Genomic DNA, 15463 nt, shown 5'->3' on the forward strand with positions numbered 1-15463 from the left:
TCTGGATACAGGTTCACTTTTACAACACTCAAAAACGACCCTGCTGGTTGATAGTTGTTGGTTGATCATTTGGTGGGGATGGTGGGGATTGGAGTTTTTCTGCAGTACATGATGCTTGTGGAAACGCTCTAAAAATCTCCAACTCCCACAATGCTCTCTTGATCAACCCGTGTGTGTCTCTGGAACATGTCCGTGTTGCTTTTGTGGACGAAAGTTTTTGAAAGTCTTGCCCCATAAACACATTTTGGGTCTAAATGAATGAATGTCACACGACTGTCATATTTGCACACATCTGTCACTAGACTAGTATAATAAATAAATAAAGTATTTCATTCACGTATGGTATGGAACACGAAACCTGGCAGGTAATTAGTGCAAGTTCTGCTTGAGATATTTTCTATAATACATGTTTTATTTGTAATAATATAATATTAAAATAATAATAATATATTATATATAATATATGATATGATATTATTATATATATTATATTATATGATATATATATGATATATATATATATAATATATAATATATAATATATATGTGTATATATACAGTATGTATACTGTATATACAGTACAGGCCAAAAGTTTGGACACACCTTCTCATTCAATGCGTTTCCTTTATTTTCATGACTATTTACATTGTAGATTCTCACTGAAGGCATCAAAACTATGAATGAACACATAGGAATGATGTACTTAACAATAAAGTGTGAAATAACTCTAAATATGTCTTGTAAAATATATTATAATAATATTAAATATAATATGTGTTAATAATAATATGTTATTAATTTATATATATATATATTTAATATTATTCTTATATATTTTATTAACAACAACATTTTTATATTTTATTAACAACAAAAAAGCAAAGGGTGGATACTTTGAGGAATCTAAAATATAAGACATATTTAGAGTTATTTCACACTGTTTTGTTAAGTACATCATTCCACATGTGTTCATTCATAGTTTTGATGCCTTCAGTGAGAATCTACAATGTAAATAGTCATAAAAAATAAAGGAAACACATTGAATGAGAAGGTGTGTCCAAACTTTTGGCCTGTACTGTATATAATAATATAATATTTTCTATAATAATAATATCATTTCCCCCCATAGGGGGCGGGGCCCAGAAGGAGAGACGCCCAGACGGGAACGGGACTTGTAGCCTAGCTTAGCGGTGGTGGAGTTTCACTGAGTTTCCACTGACAGAACAGATCCATCAAGTCTTTAACCATTTAACTCTGTTATCCTCCCGATCATGACATCTACTCTGGACGAAAGCGACAAAGAAAAGGTAAGTGACATGAGCGTTTGCTAACTAACTACCTCTTTGCATTTAGCTAACGCTGCTACCAGGAAGTTGAAGTAGTGAGATGCCCTCTCCTCTTGCTTTGGGGTTCTGACTAATCCCTGGAAAGAAAACGTTCCATTTCCCGAATTCTATACATTATCATAATGATTATGATCAATAGCTTTGGGGTCTGACTAATCCCTGGAACGAAACCGTTCCATGTTCCAAAATTCTATAAATATGATCAATAGCTTCATATAGGAAAAGACATATAGATTAATACATTTGTTTATGTATGCATGTGTTTATTAATATGTTAGTTCCCTGGAATGTCCCGGTAGTTAGACTAACTAACCCCTTTCTCAGCTATTGCAGAAGCTAACTATAGTACACTAATATATATTATATTATTATTATTATTATTATTATTACTGCAATGATCTGGTTTTGAACCATAATCCTAGTTGTCCACCCCCAGATCCCTCTCTCTCTCTCTCTCTCTCTCTCTCTCTCTCTCTCTCTCTCTCTCTCTCTCTCTCTCTCTCTCTCTCTCTCTCTCTCTCTCTCTCTCTCTCTCTCTCTCTCTCTCTCTCTCTCTCTCTCTCTCTCTCTCTCTCTCTCTCTCTCTCTCTCTCTCTCTCTCTGTCTCTGTCTCTCTCTCTGTCTCTCTCTCTGTCTCTCTCTCTCTCTCTCTCTCTCTGTCTCTCTCTCTCTCTGTCTCTCTCTCTGTCTCTCTCTGTCTCTCTCTCTCTCTCTCTCTCTCTCTCTCTCTCTGTCTCTCTCTCCCTCTCTCTCTCTCTCTCTCTCTCTGTCTCTCTCTCTCTCTCTGTCTCTCTCTCTCTCTCTGTCTCTCTCTCTCTCTCTCTCTCTCTCTCTCTGTCTCTCCCTCTCTCTCTCTCTACTCTCTCTCTCTCTACTCTCTCTCTCTCTGTCAGTGGTTTGCATTACATGGGCTGATTTTTTTCTTCTTTTCCATTTCCTGTTAAAACTTTCAGAGGAAACGTCGCCAATTTATTTTTTGTTGAAAATCTGCATCATCAATGTGATGAAAGCCATTCACACACACAGTAAGGTATCTGCACTGAGCTAGATGGGAGATATTATGACTTGAGGGTTGAGGGGAAACTTGACTGACACTGAGGAAAACATCTGGAGGGTTGTTGATTTAATTTAGTATATATAAGCTAACCTCTAGAATGAATGCATTTATGTATGCATGCATCTTATCCAGCCTTTTGTTATGACAAGTGAGAAGCCTGACGCTCAGTGGAGAGCACTAATAGAGTAGTGGAGGAAGTCCTTGTGTCCTGTGAAAATGATCCTATGTTTTTTTTCCATTACCTGATACCAGTTTAACACCTATCCAGCCACAGAGAACAGGCAAGACAACTGCAATGTTGTGAACACGTCATTAAACACAGGATAATAATACTTGTCTAGATGGGATACCAGGTCTCAGATTGTCAAAGAAACTGTCTGTTCATCTCCATAGCTATTGAGGTGAATTCCTGTCTCAGTAGGATGATGACCGTGTTTCTCCCCCTTAGGCGCGGTCTGTGTCTGTGGACCTGAATCACGACGCGTCTCTTCTCATTGACATTCCCGACGCACTCTGTGAACGAGACAAAGTCAAGTTCACTGTCCATACTAAAGTAAATAAACACTTCTTATTTCTCTCCAAGCCAAATATTATCAATAATGTCCATTCAACTATTGAGATAACATTATGTTGATTACAGACTAGTGTTTAATTCCGTCTCCACAGACCACACTCAGCTCTTTCCAGAAGCCAGAGTTTTCAGTTCCCAGACAACATGAGGACTTCATCTGGCTCCATGACACACTGGTGGAGACGGAGGATTATGCTGGCCTCATTGTAAGCATCTGTCCATCTCACACACACACACACACACACACACACACACACACACACACACACACACACATACACACTGCCCACACTACACTCTGATCTGTGTTTTCAACAACATCGCCTAGTTTGCAGCCAATTTTGCTACATGCATGTCACAAGTGCTTTGGGCACTGTAATGAGGGCCGTTACATTAGAGGGTGGTGCTTTGATGAAGGAATGTATGAGATGAGGCAATGTGTGCTTCTGGAGGGTACAATAATTCAGAGAGCAGTCAGAGCATGCAGCCGTCCTCCGCCCCCTACTGGTGGCCACTGGTGGATTACAGTGTGCAAACTTGCAGGACTAAAGAGCAAGCATCAATTTAATATTCCCATAATTGATTGACCATATTTGTTGTTTACTGATATCTACGTAACTCATCTGTCACACCACAAGAGTGTTTGGTTGAGTGGCGCACGGTTTCCCATTTCATTTTAAAAGTGTCCCGCTATGAAAGGTAATTGGGGACCCCTGGTGTAAAGTCTATTACAGCTGTGACATGACACGTGGCATGGGACAGGTGGCATAAGGCTTCATTCACTCACTTCTCTATTTGTCACTTCTCTGTTTCTCATCTCCCTCTCCAGATTCCTCCAGCTCCCCCAAAGCCTGACTTTGAGAGCCCGAGGGAGAAGATGCACAAACTGGGGGAGGGTGAAGCCACCATGACCAAGGAGGAATACACCAAGATGAAGCAGGAGCTGGAGGCGTGCGTTTTACCTGTTATTATTGCCTTCAAACTTATCAACATACTCATACATTATGTATACGCCTATATATTAGAAATATAGTTTTTATGTATCAGCTTGAAGAGCTATGCTGATCTGGACTAAGACTTTTGCTGATAAAAAAAAAGCTTGATTGAGTGTGCTTTATCAGTTGATAATTGTGTGTTGTTTTTGCAGTGAGTATCTGGCTGTGTTTAAGAAGACGGTTCAAGTCCATGAAGTCTTCCTGCAGCGACTGTCCTCTCACTCCATTTTGAGCAAGGACAGAAACTTCCAAATATTCTTGGAGTATGACCAGGATGTGAGTCCCACTGACATGGTCACAAGACTGACTTCCTACTTGGCTGCTGTTTTTTTTTCTAGCTGTAAGAGGCAGAAATGGAGGATATAGAGAAAGAAGGGAGAGGAAGGAGAGAGGATAAGAGACATGTCTGTGACATACATACTGCTTAGTTTATCTTATTAGTGTTGCTGTCAACTGAGGTCAGCTGAGAACATTTTGTCAACTAAACTCATTGAATAACTGTACTGTACAGGCATATTCAGAGATATGCTTGGCTTGGGTTCTCTGAATGGCTGCCCTTTCTGTGATTTATCCGTTTAGCTCACCGTGCGGAGGAAGAATGCTAAGGAGATGTTTGGGGGTTTCTTCAAGAACATGGTCAAGAGCGCCGATGAGGTCATAATCTCAGGGATAAAGGTAAAGGGATAGAGGTGATTGGTTACCAGGTCCAGGAGGAGACCAGAATCAGTTTTTCTATGTCACTGAGACATGCAGAAAGTTTGTCTTTGGAATCTCTTAAAAAAAAAAAAAATGTTTGTTGTTGCAGGAAGTTGATGACTTCTTCGAGCAGGAGAAGACCTTCCTTCTTGATTATTCCAGCAAGATCAAGGATTCCACTGCCAAAGCAGAGAAAATGACCCGCTCTCACAAAAGTATGAGTATTATAAAACATAGGTTTTTTTTGTCACAGATGTATGATATTCTTTATTCTTATTGTTTTGTGTTCATGTGTTAGAGTTTTATTTTATTTTGGAGTTTTGTATTGAATGGCGTTTTCTCCGGTCCTAGATGTTGCTGATGATTACATTCACATCTCTGCCACTTTGAACAGTCTCTCTGCCGACGATAACACAACACTTAAAAAGTAAGTACAGATTTGAAAATACTGTACTACTAACTATACTTGTAGTAGATACTGTACGGTTTAAGTTGAGTTCCGTTGCGTTAGCTAGTACCTCACCTCACGGGTATGTGTGTGTTGTTTATTCTCTTTGCCTACATTTAACATTTAAACATTTAACATTTAGATAACTTCAAGTAAGTGGCCTAATGCTAGTTTGTGGAAACATTCCTATCTATTCATGAAACTGACTGACTGATCGAATCCCTCCCAATATCAGCAAGAGTGTTTTCAGACGTAACTTTCAGTGTTCATTGTTTGTGCATTTCTCTTAGGCACCTTGAGAAGTTTGCAGACCTGTTTGAGAAGCTCAGGGTAAAATTCCATTTGTTTAAATCTGTGTTAGTGAGCACTTCTCCTTTGCCGAGATAATCCATCCACCTGACAGGTGTGGCATATCCAGATGCTGATTAGACAGCATGATTATTGCACAGGTGTACCTTAGGCTGGTCACAATAAAAGGCCACTCTAAAATGTGCAGTTTTATCACACAGCACAGTACCACAGATGACACAAAAACAAAATAATTGGAGCAAAAACAAGTGTTGCATTTATATTTTTGTTCAGTGTCGATTGTCATTGTTTTGCATGTGTGCGCACATGGTGATGTTTGTTTGGTCTTGCAGAAAGTGGAGGGTAGAGTGGCGTCTGACCAGGAGCTGAAGCTCACAGAGCTGCTGAGGTACTACATGAGGGACATCCAGGCTGCCAAGGTGAGCCACGTCCCTCTGTCTCTCTGTCCCTCTGTCCCTCTGTCCCTCTGTCTCTCTGTAAACAGGGTTTGGTGTCATGCAGGAGGTGAAAGGTGAAAAATGGAGGAGAGAAACAGCACTACCTAATCGTGGCACACATAACATTGTCAAATCTAATAACACAGCTTTTTCCTTTTGCAGTCCGATTTTGGGGATATTAAACTAGGGAAGTAGTGAAATCCAGCAGATGGCTGTTAGAACTGAGTTGATCAGACTGACTAGTTTGTCAATATTCCAGAACACTGTAGTGTTAGTCAGTATTACTCTAGTAAAGCCCTTCCATCTGTAACTTTAAAATGTCTTTCAGGACCTTTTGTACAGGCGTGCCAGGGCCCTGGCTGACTATGAGAACTCCAACAAGGCCTTGGATAAGGCGCGTCTGAAGACCAAAGACATCACTCAGGCAGAGGAGCACCAGCAGCAGTGCCTGAAGAAGTTTGACAAGCTTTCAGAGTCTGGAAAGAGAGGTGTGTTGTGTGTTGTGTGCTGTGTGCTGTGTGCTGTGTGCTGTGTGTGCTGTGTGCTGTGTGCTGTGTGTGTGTGCTGTGTGCTGTGTGCTGTGTGCGTGCGTGTGTGTGCGTGTGCGTGTGCGTGCACGTGTGCGTACAGTGTAATGTAAACAGTATGGCCTTTCCCTCACAGAGCTCACCAGTTTTAAAGGCAGGCGTGTAGTGGCCTTCCGTAAGAACCTAATAGAGATGGCGGAGCTGGAAATAAAGCACGCTAAGGTGAGTGCACTGAAGCCTGTACATTTGTTCAAATGTCTTTTATGGTTGACCAGATATCTCTAAGCCAGCAGTGTATTGTGTACTTAATGTTTTTACCTCTGACTCCACAGAACAACATGGCTCTCCTGCAGGGCTGCATTGAGCTACTCAAGAGCAACTGACCCACCCCCCCCTTCCTGACCAACCTTCGAGAAGGGAACCTGGACACCCCCCCCCCCCCCCAATCCTACCCCTAGGGTCAGATGCCACTTCAGAAACCTGCACAAGAGCAGCTGTCCGTTAGCTGTCTGTCTCCATGTTTACAGATTCCCTGTACCCCCCCCGATCCCCATCCTGTCCCTGCCATTACCCATGGAACCCACACCTTTTGTAATAGCATTCAGGGACTGGGGCAGCCAGCACTCTTACGATCTTCCTCTTACATCTTTTTATGAATCAAGGATGATAGTATCAATTTTGTTTCTACGGATATGCTTGTATTCTCAAATTTATGTTAAAGTTTGATGATGCAGATCGTGGAATTATGCCCCGTGATAATGTTGGCTTGCTCATAGACACCACTATAAACCGCTGGTAAACAGCACATGTACACATAAACAGATTACTGTAGTATGACAGTAACTAGACTGTGGATGTGTTCTGAATTAGGCCGTTTTTAGTGGGTATAGAAAGGCAGTTTTTCTTTTTTTTCTTTAGTTTTCTCATTGCATAGCCACTTTAAATCACTCTAATACTTGTCTGATGATTCATCCAGTCAGTGTGCTAATAGCTGACTTTTGTGGTCAGTAATGAAACAGTTTACAGAGAGGACCGTGTGTAGACAGAGGACATACAGTGAATGGAAGAGAAAAAAAAAGCACTGTAATTTAGCGCTTATGTAAAGGTCCACGTACTCTACATTCCCATAGTCTGAGATTAGACTGTGACCATGCCAGATTCCTCTAAAACCACCAGTGAAGTGCTATTTTTCATAGTTAAGAAAACCAATTACACCCGACTGTGGTACCACACAGAAAGTCCATACCTCAGGAATGGTGACATAGACTGCACTCACATTCCTTTCAATAACTGGTGCCAAATTCCTTTTGTCTAAAGATGTGCATTCTAAGGTAAATGGTAGGGGGCCACCACGGGTTGATTTGGAATCCAGCCATCCTCTGCCTCTGTGAGTAGCAGCACTAGCTTTTTTACAGTCAGTGTCAGTGAGCTCCACCCATCGTAGCTCACTGTGTGCTGATGAATCATCTACCACATAATATTACACCACGAGGGTGTGACAGCCCAGTCAGCTGAGTGAGTCCACCCCCCTGCCACCCACTTGCTGTTTGAGCACATATGCAATCAGTTGGGATGGTTCATTCGTTTTTTTTTTTTTTTTTACTAAGCAGATGTGAGTATTTAGCAATAGATTGCAAGGCAAATCACATACATAAACCTGTGTATCAGAGAGGTAACCGTTCTTATTCACAGCACCTATTCAGAGGAGAATGACTTGTGTATTCCGGCTGTAGCAACTGCCTAAACAATCGCAATTACACCGCTGCACCACTTCACGTATTGATTTCTGTCTGTGTTTACCAGTGGCCTGCAGTGCACCCGCTCTGACTTAGTGCGCAACAACAACACTAACCTTCCACTCAATTCTTTGCCTTTTTAATGCTGACGCTGTATTTGTTTTTCAAATGCGGGGGCTTATATGTTTTTCCCTCCAATCGCTTTTGTTACTGATTAATCCTTTATATTACCAGGCCTAAACTTATTACCTGTGAAAAACTCGACAATGAACCAAAAGGGTTCATATTGAAACAAAGTTAAAGATGTGTTAGAGATGAGATACATGTACAAATGCACTATGAAGGTAATACTTTGCTATAAATTCCAAGCCCAGTGGGGTGTCAAGAAATAGTGTTTTTTTGATATCTGAATGTATTTCTAATGGATTCCAACTGTGTGAATGACTTTACATAGTGTGGATTTCTTTCTTACGGAGCATCTACATTTTTAAGATTTGCAATAATGACATTAAAGAAGTCCTACTTTCCCAAAATCCTCTGAGTCTGTCTCTCAATAAAGTGTGTATTGTGGTTGAAGTAGTGGAACCTTCTTTTTCAAATTCAAGTAGTCCGTTCACAGAATTGTAAGACCTGCTTAACTCAAACCTCTACTTCCGAGAAGGACTGTAGGGTCAATAGTCTTTCCTCTGCTCATCACACGTTCACGTTCGTCTCTTCTCATTTCTCAAAAAGCATTGGATGATAATATCTACGAGGGGGATCCTCAGGAGGAATCTTATCCAATGAGTTTTGAGATGCAATTAAGCAAACATTAGCAACACTTGATAATATTGAGCTGATTCAGGATTATGGCACTTTCATGCCAGCAGATGGTGGTATCTGCATCCTGGAAAGAGAAAAAAGTCGAATATACACTTTTGGTTTTGCTTTCTTCATAATGATATAACTGAATAGATAAGCAATATGAGAGTGGGACTGCCCCACTCCAAAAAACAACCGTTAAACAATGTTAATTGTGTCATTGATAGTGAAACTGCTGTGTAGAAGTAACTTTTGTTACATGTTTGATGACTGTTTTACCAAAGATGCTTTTGGGGACAAATGTACCATTCCCGTGGGAGGGTGCGGGCAGGGCCCCGCAGCCCACAGGCTCTCCCGGTGCTCCAGATGGCCAATCTGCTACTGAAGAGGGTGCGATTTTCTAAGTGCGTAAAGTTCGGAATGTTATACTAATTTTCACCCAAAAATATTTTACTAACATTTTACTAATCGTTTTCAAAATGGGAATACTAAATCTGTGAAGGTACCATGTGATCTCATTCCTTGATCGGCTACCGATTTATCAGGGTCAAATGTACTGTAGCACAATTTAAAGCTAAAAATGTACATAGTGGCCCTTTAATTACCACTATTGGACCCCAACACATCTGTGTCTGCTCAGTGTTCTCCAACATCTGGAACAGGATGAAGGCTCTGAGTGACTATGATGGCATAAGTTGACTTTTCCTTTGAATACATGGAATTGATACCTTTAATATCAAAAGCAGTGATTCTCAGGAAAGGTCCAAGGACAATGTTATTACCTGTACAAGTCACTGGTGCTGGGTTGTATTACTAAATTCCAGGCGTCCATAACATACAGATACAATACAATACAATACAATAGATATTTATCTAGCAACAGTCTGTACATTTAGTTCTTTATGAGATGCTCTCTGTGTTCAAAACAAGAGATACAACATTCCACCTATGGCCTCTTCCCACTAACTATGTATTACCAAATAAATTGCTATGCCGATTCTGACAGGATATATTTAGGAATGTGTGTGAATATTTAAACTGCATATTAGTGCCACAGTTGCAGTTCTGTACAACCACAGTTGTATTCAGCTGTATCCTATGGAAGATCTTCTCTTGCATAAATAGCTATATACAAATTAATTGAAGCAAGAAACAACTTTCACTGTGTGCGTTAATTTTCATTCGGTGTGTGTGTGTGTGTGTGTGTGTGTGTGTGTGTGTGTGTGTCTGTGTCTCTGTCCATGTGTCAATTAAAAAAAAAAAATCAGCCATCATGGGTCCTGACATGGGACAGTCTGGCATTGTAGGTGAGCTGACAGGAAATGCCAGTGTGCTCTGGGGAATCGCCACCACCAAAGCACACACTGCATGTATCCTGTTTGGTGAGCGTTGCTCAGCAACCTCTCCTAAACAAACGCATGGTCTTGCAGTAGAGCACTGGTCAAGCACTTCTGCTTGTTTGTGTTCAACGTGAACCCTTTGATGGGGCTATATACTCACTGATACTTTCTACTGAAATGTGACAGGGTCTGGTGAAAAAGTCCCCAAGTAGGGCAAGGTCATTTTTAAGTTTTTAATCCCAGATGATTAAAGTGCAGATCGTAAGCTTTCAAATGATGTGTCATACATGGAAATCCGAAAGTAGCTGAAGAAGATATGTGAAGGGTAATCCATGTAATCCACGTCTCCTTCTTCCATTTAGCCACTGAGGTTATGGTAGGAGTTACCGACACACTGAGATGTAGTTTATCCAAAATAAAATGTAATTTATTCAACTTAACTCCAGTTGACTTTTCTACAAAAGAATAAATCATAGCAGCGAACTCAAAATAAATACAAAACAAGCATTTTCCATACAGGTAATTCCAATCCAGTGCCATACAGAAAGTTCCAATATAGTCCAATGCAATATTATGTGGTCTGTGGTCTCTGTGCATTGGGTGCTGTATTCTGTGCGTTGTGTGATTTGATTCTGGCCACATCCTATGAATCTGTTTGAGGTACTACAGTATATGCAGTATGTGTCTTTATGTGGTTGAGTTACAGTTGAAGTCAAAAGTTTACATTTAGGTTGAAGTTATCACTATATCACAATTCCAGAGGTCAGAAGTTTACTAAAGCCCTGTTCGCACAGGACTAATATTACCTGGGGACCTCTAGTAATTTGTAATAATTGCGGTGTTCTTAATCCCGTGCAGATTCCACTGCTAATTACCTACATTATTCACCAAAGACAGAGGTCATGTGATAATAGGCAATTCTCAAGTTGCACAAATGGCCAAAAAGCTTCTTAATTATTATATATATTTTAAACTGTTTTCAGTTTTTTGAAGTGTTGAAGAGCCCACTCAATATAACTGTGGGGAGCATCGCGCGTTCTGGCCTGCAGAGGGAGCCAGACTGTTGGTGGGGGATGGATGACGATCTGATTACGGACAGTGTCAGTAATCAGACTCGTTATCCAACCGGTCTTTTTAACCTGTGTGTGTTTGTTCCCCCGGGAGTGAGCGAGACAAGCTGCCAGACCCTGTGCCGAAACGAGCGAGCCAATCCCGAAAGCGCTGATTATTATTTGTGTGTTATTATTTAAACTGAATTGCGCCAGCACGTCAGTGACGTGCTGAGCTGTAGAGCGAAATAAACGCGCTGATCAAACCAGTCCTCTGTGTCGACCTCCCTCTGTGCCTAGAGACTCTTACAATAACAAACAACAGTTTTAGAATCAATAAATACTTGGATTCACTGTACTAGGCTACTGGGTTAGTGATACATGGCTTGTAAACAAGCATACCTTTTAGGACGTGTTCAAAAGCAAGGACTGTGTGATGGTAGACAGAGATTTTCTCTGGTATTTGGTTTGAGATGTACCAACATTCAAATGAGCATAATCATCAAGTTGTCTGTGCCTTTAAAGAGCTTGGACAATTCCAGAAAATGAGATGAAGCAACATCTCAAGACATCAGCCAGGAAGTTAAAGCTTGGTCGCAAATGGGTCTTCCAAATGCACAATGACCCCAAGCATACTTCCAAAGTTGTGGCAAAATGGCTTACGGACAACAAAGTCAAGGTATTGGAGTGGGCATCACAAAGCCCTGACCTCAAACCTATAGAAAAGGTGTGGGAAGAACTGAAAAAGCGTGTGCGAGCAAGGAGGCCTACAAACCTGACTCAGTTACACCGTTTCTGTCAGGAGGAACGGGCCAAAATTACACCAACTTACTGTGGGAAGCTTGTGGAAAGCTAGCCAAAGAATTTAAAGGGAATGCTATCAAATACTAAGTGTATGTAAACTTGTGACCCACTGGGAATGTGATGAAAGAAATACAAGCTGAAATAATTCATTCTCTCTACTATTATTCTGACATTTCACATTGTTAAAATAAAGTAACCCTAACTGATCTAAGACAGGAAATGTTTGCTAGGATTAAATGTCAGGAATTGTGAAAAAACTGAGTTTAAATGTCTTTAGCTAAGGTATATGTAAGCTTCTGAGTTCAACTGTTTGCCCGCACACTGTGAGTGTGTCCTCCTCTAAACTCTGAGAGCTCTGATTGTTAAGACTTCCTAAGCAAACATTGTCCTGGTGTGTGTAGGGCAAATATACCGTATTTTCTAGACTACTTCACTTCTATCAGCAGCACCAGTGTGTTTTCTGATATGCCATATTGATATTACAGTTAATTTGAAAATATCAGAGCAGTCATTTAAATGAAAACATTCTATGATGGCCTTCAAAAAGGAAGGCCATGAAAGAAATATTTCCCGAGCTGTCAGTCTTAACTGTGGGTACACCTAGTCATCACATACTCAACCCCGTCTGATGACTTGTCCTCCTGGACTCCAGCCTCTGCACCCACACAGACCTGGAGATAAACAACGTGGACATTGAGGGATGAACAGAGATGTATTATTAAACCTAAAAGGTGTTGGATGTTTGGGCATAGTCCATGTCTCTCATTAAACATGGAAAACTGTCCAGTCTTTGTTGCTAACATAACATAAAATGGTTAAAGACCCACACTAACACTGGCAGCACACTGTTCAAATGTAACAAATCAACGTTGTCTATTTCCTCATGACTGCTGGGTTTGTCTAACTGACTCACTGGGTCACAATGACTTCTACAGTACATGATTGGTTGTTGAATCCTCCAGTGGATCAGACATACCTCACTCTAGAACCAATGAGATCAGAACACATCACAAGTGTCTCCTGCAAACACCCCCATATTAGGAGTGTGTCCCTCAAAAATGAGTTTTAGTTATTTGGCACTTACCAGAGCATGGATCCAAAGAGCAACCTACTGCTACTGTGGGCTGAATGGAAGAGTCAACCATTAACCTGAGATATCAGATCTGGCATTGATCTATGATTATCTGAGAGGTCACACTGCATCCCACATGTACATGTTTTGCCTCGATGGTCATGGATTGATGTCAAAGCCCTGTTTCCTATCACAGTAGCTGCCAAGTAGCACAGTAGGCTATTATGACGACATCGTGCATTCTCATCACTCCCTCCGTCCACTCACTGACTCCTGCTGTCTGAGCCCATGTGGTTCCGTGCTTGAGCAGTGTGTGTCAGATTCTGTGGAATGTTCTCTCGGCATCTGGCCGGACCAGGATGCAGCTGTGGCTTGTATCCTTGGTGTCGTACTGTTCAGCCGTGTGCAGTAGGATATGGATGTGTTGTATGAGAAAGTCACAACTGAACTTACAAAAAAGAATGTCTCCTCTTCGGGGGCTCCTGCCGGGCCTGGGGAAGCTGCCCCTGTCGGGCCCGGTGAAACGACCCAGATGTCCTCCTGAGTGAAAGACCAGCGCCATGGTTACATGCTGTAATTCCAGTGCAATCTGATTGGATGTGTCTCCACAATAGCACGCAGCTGCTGCCAAAAATACCCCCATTCCAAAATGGCTCCCTTTATGAGAGTGCTGTCAGTCATCGGTACAGAGCAAATGGGGGGTTAGCCTTGCATGTCCCAGGGGCTCTGCTGCAGCTGTGGGACTGACTTTGTGAGTCAAACATGACCTGACAGAGCTGCACTCAATGTAAAAGTCTCTCAGTCAGAGAATTCAGAGATGGCTTTTCTTTCAATATGCATTTTAGTGGATACACAAAGAGCATTTGTTTCTCGAAAAAAAGAACCCTGATAAGTAAAAGTAAAATAATTATAAAAATTTAAACATTTGAAAATGAGAATTATAACATGACTTGTGACCTTACAAATGTATCATAAAGGGTTTCATGATATCAATAATTTCATGGGAAATAATGTACATTTTTGAGAAAAAGTCTGGTCAGTGTCTCAAACTTTTTTTACAGCACACATCAAACTCTTTACAGCACACATCAAACTCAGCATTAGATAAAGTGAGGTTTGTTGACACTTAACCACATAAACACCTGCAAATTAGAAACATTCATCATCGGAAAATAAAATAAATCAATCATCTGGAATAGATTGCTGTCTACTGCGGTCCATGTATAGAGAGACATGTTGTGTGTGTGAGATATTGAAACTGTATGTGTCATGAGCAGTGAGCACCATATACAAATATCAGCCTTGTGAACAAATGCAGTATCTCATGTGTAAAAGCAGGAGGTATGAGTTTAATAGTAACAAGGGGATGACTCAAACTGAAGTGTTGTACTCTGAGGAGTTGGAATCATGGGATGTTGCCAAACATTAGAAAATGTCAGAGAGCAGCACACTCAGTAAAAAACCACAGGAGAAAACCGTAGGAGTCTAAATTAAGTGCTGAAGGCCCTTTTCCATGGTCGGGTGCAGATGCAATTGCAGTCATAGGTTTCAGTGCATCAGATGGGCAACCACATGCGTTGATATTCTGTCAGCAGAAAAGGGTTGTGCGTTTTGACAGGACTTTCAGATCAGAGTGCTCTTGCAAACATCACAAACGGTGATACACAGAGCATGAACAAGTGGTCACAATGGATGAATTTGGATCACTTGGTTAGTACAGTTGGCAGCTAAATTGTGACTAGATATGCCTATGGAAAAAAATAATGACCTCCGCAAAACCTTGAATATCTTATAAAAAAATGTGAGGCTATTATAAGTATCATTGTTTTGGGATGTCATTGGTTAGGGCTAGGGTTAGGGTTGACTTCCTGGATCAGTGCTTCCTGCTTGACAGGCCCTGTTCATCCAGCAGTTTGAAAAGAGTCAGTGTCAAGGGTGCTTATGATACGGAAAGCCGGTGTAGCAGGGATGAGATTCTTGTTTATTACGTACAAGGGCCCAGTTGTTGCCCAAAACTTTTAATCAGCCAGCTCGATCTGGCCCCAGGGGATCATAGTAGTAATGACCACAAGACTGGGGGCCTAATATCACCGTAGATATGTATTCAGTAAATCCAACTATCAAGACTAGAAATAACTTCTGTTCACTGGTTTAATTACAACTAAAATATTATTATTTGGACAATAACAATTCATACGAAAATCCATGTAGTTTTGATGGCCAAATCATGACCTCTTTCTCTCAAAGGACCTGGAGTCTGAGATGCCTGAGAGA

General features: G+C 41.0%; 1 protein-coding gene across 1 annotated transcript; it reads left to right on the forward strand.

Annotated features, from left to right (window-relative positions):
• Positions 1 to 1167: 1167 nt before the first annotated feature.
• snx5 (sorting nexin 5) lies at positions 1168 to 8650 on the forward strand. Its single transcript, XM_080538127.1, has 13 exons — positions 1168 to 1308; positions 2853 to 2957; positions 3071 to 3181; positions 3805 to 3926; positions 4123 to 4246; positions 4550 to 4645; positions 4776 to 4881; positions 5018 to 5093; positions 5405 to 5444; positions 5756 to 5842; positions 6189 to 6348; positions 6524 to 6609; positions 6720 to 8650. The coding sequence occupies exons 1-13, from the start codon at positions 1273 to 1275 to the stop codon at positions 6768 to 6770; spliced, it is 1200 nt and encodes a 399-aa protein (XP_080394253.1). The 5' UTR covers positions 1168 to 1272; the 3' UTR covers positions 6771 to 8650.
• Positions 8651 to 15463: the final 6813 nt, after the last annotated feature.

Source organism: Nansenia antarctica (assembly GCF_963989245.1).
Source record: "Nansenia antarctica genome assembly, chromosome: 1".
Classification (NCBI taxonomy): Eukaryota; Metazoa; Chordata; class Actinopteri; order Argentiniformes; family Microstomatidae; genus Nansenia; species Nansenia antarctica.

Coding starts and splice junctions, on each gene's coding strand:
- snx5 (XM_080538127.1), top strand. CDS start 1,273: ATGACATCTACTCTGGACGAAAGCGACAAAGAAAAG. Junction 1,309..2,852: donor ACGAAAGCGACAAAGAAAAG/GTAAGTGACATG, acceptor TCTCCCCCTTAG/GCGCGGTCTGTGTCTGTGGA. Junction 2,958..3,070: donor AGTTCACTGTCCATACTAAA/GTAAATAAACAC, acceptor CCGTCTCCACAG/ACCACACTCAGCTCTTTCCA.